This window comes from Nelumbo nucifera, chromosome 1 (assembly GCF_055504915.1).
Source record: "Nelumbo nucifera cultivar China Antique chromosome 1, China Antique-T2T, whole genome shotgun sequence".
Lineage (NCBI taxonomy): Eukaryota > Viridiplantae > Streptophyta > Magnoliopsida > Proteales > Nelumbonaceae > Nelumbo > Nelumbo nucifera.
The window spans coordinates 171,305,070-171,312,644 of NC_142649.1; the positions used below are offsets into that span (position 1 = coordinate 171,305,070).

The following is a 7,575-nucleotide window of genomic DNA, read 5'->3' on the forward strand; positions in this document are numbered from 1 at the left end:
TCAAGAGAAAATAGGTAGGAAAAAGAAAATAAAGAAAGTTTAGTCAGATATTTCGGTAATTTAACGCCTTCTGTTATGTCATCTGACGAGTGACTTCACAACCGAGGTTGTATTTGTCGCAACGTAAAAAGTTCAAGAGGTCTTTATCGAAAAAAAAGTGCAGGGGTCGGTCTTTGTTACGCACCCCATACTACAGGGGGGTTTGTGTAATTTTCCAAAAAATGAATTCCGAATTCTGCCGTTCGCTCCTTTATTTTCAGTTTAGTTGTTGTTTTCCCTCCATTTGTCCAGTACACGCACACGCACCGATACACATATTCGTAAACGTAACTTATTTTGATGATTACAGATTACTGATTAGATAGCGGAAGAGAGCGCAGGCAGAGATCGGCGACACGAAAGGGGCAGAGAGAGAGAGGTACTTCTCGTCTCTTCACATTGCTCTCACAGTCTCTCTTTTAGGGCTCATTTTACCTTTTTTGTTTTCGAAAGTTAATTTTGCCCTTTCCTGCCGCTTTTCTAGGGTTTTCAGGTTTGCTCTCATGCTAGGGCTTTTGTTTTTCCTATATATTTGTTCCGGCTATCTCCATTTATGGGTTTTGAACCATTTTGTTTCCATTGTTTCTATTGTTACAAAATGTTTCTAATATTGCCTGTAATGGCTGTGTTCTTTCTCTTCGTTTTCTGTTCAAAGTTTCTTTTTTTTTTTTCGCTGAATTCGCTGCACTTAGGTTGAAACCATCCTTTGGTACTTTAAGTAATGCATTGTAAAACAATCAGGTTAATAGTTTTTTTTTTTTTTTGCTGGAATTAGCGACCGGATCTGGATATTTCTTCTATAAATTGATGGAATAATGTTGATGAGTCGTCTCTCTACTCGCTCGGAAATTTATTTTATACCTTATTTTAGGGATTTGTAGCTTCTATGGAATTAATTTATTTTTGGTAGGGTTGACTACAATGAATCCTCTTCAGCCGTTCCACTCTATTTAAATCATGGCTGTTAAATCATTTCTCGCTACCTCAACCCATCTCCTTTTTGGTCTGTTTGTAGCTATTCTAAACATTTCAACTTGTAACAGAAAACTTATTCTTGCTATACTTTCCCTAGTTTTGTCACCCATAGGAGCTAATTTCATGTTCCTTTGAATACGTTCGTTTTTTGATCCTATCCTTTTTAGCCTCAACATTTGTACTTGTGTTGACATTTTTTTTTTTTTTGTGGGGGGACGAGAGTTTTTGCAAGAGTTTCAACGTGGTCACAACCCACTCTAGCTACTTTGCTCATTATTCTTTTCCATGTTGTTACTATGTTGGTTGTAGCAGTATTATGTCATTGTTCCCTGATGTAATTCCGTTCTTATGGTATGCATTTTGCTACAGCTTGTCCTGAGAAAGTTGTGGTTTGTTTATTTTGTGGACAATTTATTGAAACAAATAATAAGTTCTTATTTACTGGAAGATGTGAAGATAAATATTTTTTTTTCCTGTTATACGGATTCTAAAATTGTGACCATGAAAATATTAATTCCACCTGAGGTGATTTGGAGGCTGCTAGTTTTTGGAAAGATTGAGCTTCTTATTTGAGCACCCTGCCTCGTGAAACTTGCTCTAGCTACTTTTCTCATTATTTTTTGCCAGTTTGTTACTATGTTGGTTGTAGCAGTTTTATGTTGTTGCTCCCTCTTGATGCAATTATGTTCTCATGTCATGTATTTTGCTACAGCTTGTCCTGAGAAAACTGAGGTTTGGTTATTTTGTAGACAATTTATTGAAACGAGTAATAAGTTCTTATTTAGTGGGAGATGTGAAGATAATTTTTTCCCTGTTATATGGAATCTAAAATTGCGACCATGAAAATATTAATTCCACCTGAGGTGATTTGGAGGCTGCTAGTTTTTGGAAAGATCAAGTTTCTTATTTGAGCACCTTTCCTTGAAAGTTCAAAGTCTGGTACATCATATTTATGAGAGTATTGGTTAAACCAGCAAAGAAATTTAACTTTTAGAATTTCCAATTTGTTCCAATGACAAAAGGATCAATGCATGTAGAATTGTAGATAGACGTAAGGATGGGGAAAAATAGGGAAAGAAGAGAGTACAATTAGCATGAACTTACAGTACAGCTTACCTTAGAGTATTACAACAAAAATCCCATGTCTGGTGTTCCTCTATTCAGTTTTTGAAACAACTTCTTATTATTTAATATACTTAACTATTCCTCAAAGAAAGAAACAAGCCATGGCAGTTTAAACATTAGGTCGGATATACTAGAGTGAACACTTCATTGACATGTGCATGGAAATGGGCAACTCCCTAGCAGACAACTTAGCTAGAGGTGTGGGGAGATCCTAATTGTATTGGAATCTCTCTGTACCAGAAAATGCAGTGCTGATAGATGCTTGGAGGTTGTTAATGTATTTTGTGCATTTTATGTTGTAGTTAGCCTTGTTTTGATCTGGTTCTAGAGGAGCTAGATGATATGATTGTATATTTCTCATCTTTTCCATTAACAAAGTTCTTTGATCTGGTAACATAAAAAAGAATGCTTGCATAATGCAGTAGTGATGCTTTGGTCCTGCAACTTGGAATTTGTCTCCTGTCATATGTACTGTGCCAATTCACTGGTGATATTAATACATTCTTTCAATTTGATCAGTTTATTGGATGAGCTGTTATTTGAAATTTTGGTTCTAGAAACTACAAAAGTTCGTCACTAGCATTAATTTTGTCGTAATGGATTGCTTGTGAGTACTACAATTAAAAATTAACCAGTCACTTTATGGAACTGTAATGTAGCTTAGGTGTGACAAGTGATTCATCCATATCTTTTGGAGCTTTTTCACCTGAAAATTTACTTGCCTTGGTTATGTTTTCCTAATATGTTGTTCCAACACATCATTGCAGCATTTCTTTTGTCAGATGGAGACGTTCCAAAATTGCCCATTTTCAATTAAGCTGTGGCCCCCTAGCCAGAGCACAAGGCTGATGCTTGTAGAGCGAATGACCAAGAATCTTTCAACTCCATCCATATTTTCCAGGAAGCATGGTCTCCTGAGCAAAGAAGAGGCTGAGGAGAGCGCCAAACAAATTGAAGAAGTGGCCTTTGCTACAGCAAACCAACACTTTGAAAAGGAACCAGATGGTGATGGAAGTTCTGCAGTGCAACTTTATGCAAAGGAATCAAGTAGGCTTATGCTGGAGGTTCTTAAAAAAGGTCCACAACTCAAGGAGGATGGAAGTGTGCAGATATCTGACAAAGTTGCTGGACCTTGTGAAACATTTTTTGATATATCTGGAGGTCGTAGGGCCTTTATTGAGCAAGAGGAGGCCGAGGAGCTTCTAAGGCCACTAACAGAGCCAGGGAATGCATACGCTAAAATATGCTTCAGTAATAGGAGCTTTGGAATTGATGCAGCCCGTGTTGCAGAGCCCATCTTGGTGTCCCTCAAGGGTCAATTGACTGATGTAGACCTGTCAGATTTTGTTGCGGGAAGGCCAGAAGCAGAAGCCCTTGAAGTGATGAAAATATTCTCATCAGCCCTGGAAGGCTGTGTTTTGAAGTCTCTAAACCTCTCAAACAATGCAATGGGTGAGAAGGGAGTCAGGGCATTTGAGGCACTCTTGAAATCCCAGAATTACTTGGAAGAGCTCTATTTAATGAATGATGGCATCTCCAAGGAAGCTGCTCAAGCAGTAAGCGAGTTGATTCCTTCCACAGAGAAGCTTAGGGTTCTTCATTTTCATAATAATATGACTGGAGATGAGGGTGCAATTGCAATTTCCGAGGTCATTAAGCATTCCCCTGCATTAGAGGATTTTAGATGCTCCTCTACAAGAGTTGACTCTGAAGGTGGGATTGCCTTGGCTGAGGCTTTAGGTACATTCACTCATTTGAAAAAACTTGATCTGCGGGACAACATGTTTGGTGTGGATGCTGGAATTGCTTTGAGTAAATCACTTTCTAGACATGTGGGCCTTACTGAGGTTTACCTTAGCTATCTAAACTTGGAAGATGAAGGAGCAACTGCCCTTGCCAATGCTTTAAAGGAATCTGCTCCTTCGCTTGAAGTATTGGAGATGGCCGGAAATGACATCACTGCTGAAGCTGCTCCTTCCTTAGCTGCTTGTATAGCAGCAAAGCAGTTCCTTACCAAGCTGAACTTGGCTGAGAATGAACTGAAAGACAAGGGTGCCATTGTGATTGGCAAGGCGCTTGAAGAGGGCCATGGCCTCTTAAAAGAAGTTGATTTCAGCACCAATTCAATAAGAAGGGCTGGGGCCAGACTCTTGGCACAAGCTGTGGTGAATAAACCTGAGTTTAAGTTGCTGAACATCAATGGGAATTGCATTTCTGATGAAGGTATTGAGGAGGTAAGGGAGATATTCAAGAAATCCCCTGAAATGCTGGGGCCCCTTGATGAGAATGATGAGGAAGGAGAAGAAAATGAAGAAGAGGAAGAGAATGATGAAGATCCTAAAGAGGAGGGTGATGAAAATGGGGATGAATTGGAATCAAAGCTTAAACATCTTGAAGTCAGCGAGGAGTAACAGGTTACATATGTTAACTCTTATTATTGGGTTCTGACAGGACCTTTTAATCTATAGAAGATTGGACTTACTAAAAGAATTTTTCTTATGGCAGATTTGTGATTGACCAGCTCGTTGAGTCCTATATAGTTGCTAGTGCGGTAACTCCGGCAGAGGGATAGGCTATGCCGCTATGTTTTTTTTCTTTTTGCTTTTCTTTTCCCCTCCCCAGTGTAGCAGTGTACTTTTTCTTTAATGCACTTGGAAATGGCTATTAATCTAATTTTTTCTTAGATGGTTTATGTGTTACGCCTTATGAGATATGCCGGTAGGTTTGGGTTTAAATTTTTTCTCAGATTTCCGAAGCTTGTTTTGTGGCATGATAACCTGAAAATGAGTAAGAGCTTTTGTTTTTTTGGTAAGGGAAATCTTCATTAAAGAATAGCCGAAAATGAGCAAGAGTTGAGTTTTGTGACTTTCTTCAATGGATTATCACATTAATTAATCATACACTAGTTTTGTATGTTTTAGAATTCAGTATAATTTGATATAAATAAAATGCTACAAGTGATCTCGTTATTGGGGTGTGTTGGAAAGGCAAAGCACATGAAGTCCGGAACTTTGAACAAAAAAGGCTGGAACTTTTGGAACTACTATAGGCCCTGTTTGGCATCATTCCTCGGGAGTGATTCTAGCAATTCTTTTGATTCTTGGGATGAGAATCACGTTTGGTTCAAAAAGATGATGGATTCTCGTTGGAAACAGGATGAAAAATGGGTTAAATACGCCCAATGCAGAATACCAAATGACAGCCTCCAATAGTCTATTAGTAGCCCCCCGGCATCAATTCACGGTCAGGATTCATCCCTGTACGGTGGACCTAAAAAAAAAAATTCTTAACTACAGTCATTCTCCCATGAAAAATTCCTTCCAGAATCGTGATTCCTTTTGGTAGCTCTTACAACACCCACCGGATAAACCTTGCCCCAACCCTTTCTTCTTTCTTCCCCTTCCTTTATTCCACCCTCAACGTCTTTGTAACAGAATAAAATCTCTTGTTTTTTTCTCAGTATCCTTCCTTGATATTTCTTGCATACAAGGTCAGCGATTCAATTTGGATTTGTTTGTCAGGTCCCCAGACACCAAATGTTTGCACTTTCTAGGGTTCCAAACTCTATCGAGCAGCCGTAACAGTCATCAATGGCGTCTGTAAATTTTGGTTGGTTCGAGAACTGGTTTCAGAAACCCCAAAACCCAGTTCCTCAAATCAGCTTTGCCTCTTTCAACAATTCTCTCTTCCTCAAGAGTCAAGACAACTAGTGCACCAAATTTTGCTTTCATTAGTGGTTCATATCCGTTTGGTAAAGCGAAAAAACCTGAAAATCCGCCGGAAACACCCGACAAATACAAGCAAATTCTCGATGAGTTCTTCTGGGAATTCGAAACTCTTCCCAACCATAAATACGCACCAGAGGTTGAGAAAATTCTCAACGAGGAGGACCCTGTGTTCGAGAAAAAGGAGAATCCGACGAAGGAAGAGATCAATGATAGTGCTCAGTGGTGGGAGGAATTCAAGATCATCAATGATATTTTCTGTGCATGTACCTCATTACTCTTCTTTCTCCCCTCATGGTTTCCTTGTAGCATATTTCTTTAAAGTGCGTATGCAATGTACAAAAATCCTTCTGTTAAACATTATTATTATTATTATTATTTTTTTAATTTTTTATATGGTCCTTTATTTTTGTTTTTCATTTGAAGAGTGTTATTTCATGTTGATTCTTGTAGTTATCATGAGAAGCGGTGGATTATACGGGGATTGCTTGGGTCGTACAAACGATGGATGGTACTACTGTCTGTTAAACATTAATCTCTGGTTTTTCTCAGTATCCTTACTCAAGGAGTGTGCTTTTAAGTGAAAACAGAGAAAATAAATAACCATAAAATAAAAACTGTAGTTTATAATATTTGTTCTTTTTTCCCAAAGCAAAACTAATGAACTGGATCTAATTTTTTCAAACAATTGCTTTGGTTGGAGAAAGTGGGAGTGGGAAATCAACGGTTATCTCGTTGTTGCAGAGGTTTTTATGACCCTAATTCAGAGTGGGAAATCAACAGTTGCTTTGGTTGGATCTAGTGAACCAAGAACCTGTGTTATTCAATGACACCATCAAAGCCAAAATTGCATATGGAAAGGAAGGAAATGCAACAGAAGCTGAAATTTTAGGTGCAGCTGAGTTGGCAAATGCCCACAAGTTTATCAGTGGGTTGCAACAGGTTTGAACTTTGAACAGTGCAACCAAACCAAGTTCTCTTCCCTCTCTTCAATTCAGTTCAATTCAATTTGGGCAGATGAAATATGAATCTGGTTTAATTCAATTCAACTGAGTCAGAACAAGTGGTACAGGATGCATTGGACCGTGTTATGGTGGACAGAACGACGGTTGTGGTTTTACACTGGTTATCTACCATTAAAGGTGCATACCTAATAGTAGTTGTTAAAAATGGGGTAATCGTAGAGAAAGGAAAAGCATGAAAAATTAAAATAAACATCAAGGATGGCGCCTATGCTTCTTTAGTTGCACTTCACATGAGTTTGAGTGCCTCCTCTTAGTCTAATCTTCAGATTTTTGCTTACTCTTTCCATGGGTCACTTTTTTTCTTTTTTTTCTCCCCTAATTTTTGTCAAATGTATCTATCTATCTATCAAGAGAGAGAGAGAAAGAGAGAGAGAGGCATGAATGATGATGAGCCTGGCATGGTCGGGTGAAGTGAATTCAGGTTCAATCATTTGATTACGTCATCCATTACCAATTTGGCTCAGCCGTTCAAGACTATTTTCCCACATTCGTTTTCACTTACCTGTAGACAGCAATGATAACCTGGAACCAACATTGGGTAATGGCCTCTGTACAGAGCAACGATAACCAAAGCAATGGTTCATTTGAAAATGAAACAATCTTCATATTCAAACTAGAAAAAAATGATGGTTCCTAAGGTTATAGGGATCTTTTCTGTTTTTACTTTTTTGTAAGTCATCCAAGTA

The 7,575-nt window shown here is 38.4% G+C and overlaps 1 protein-coding gene across 4 annotated transcripts; it reads left to right on the forward strand.

Moving 5' to 3' along the window:
• The first annotated feature begins 261 nt into the window (after positions 1-261).
• RANGAP2 (RAN GTPase activating protein 2) lies at positions 262-4,831 on the forward strand. Of its 4 annotated transcripts, none has more exons than XM_010257656.3 (3): positions 262-418; positions 2,907-4,553; positions 4,645-4,831. In XM_010257656.3, exon 2 carries the CDS (start codon positions 2,922-2,924, stop codon positions 4,548-4,550), a length of 1,629 nt encoding a protein of 542 aa, XP_010255958.1. In that variant the 5' UTR covers positions 262-418; positions 2,907-2,921; the 3' UTR covers positions 4,551-4,553; positions 4,645-4,831. The 4 variants fall into 4 exon arrangements, with proteins under 4 accessions (XP_010255958.1, XP_010255957.1, XP_088751371.1 ...); XM_088895245.1 differs by having other exon boundaries at positions 407-532; XM_010257655.3 differs by having other exon boundaries at positions 2,907-4,831.
• Positions 4,832-7,575: the final 2,744 nt, after the last annotated feature.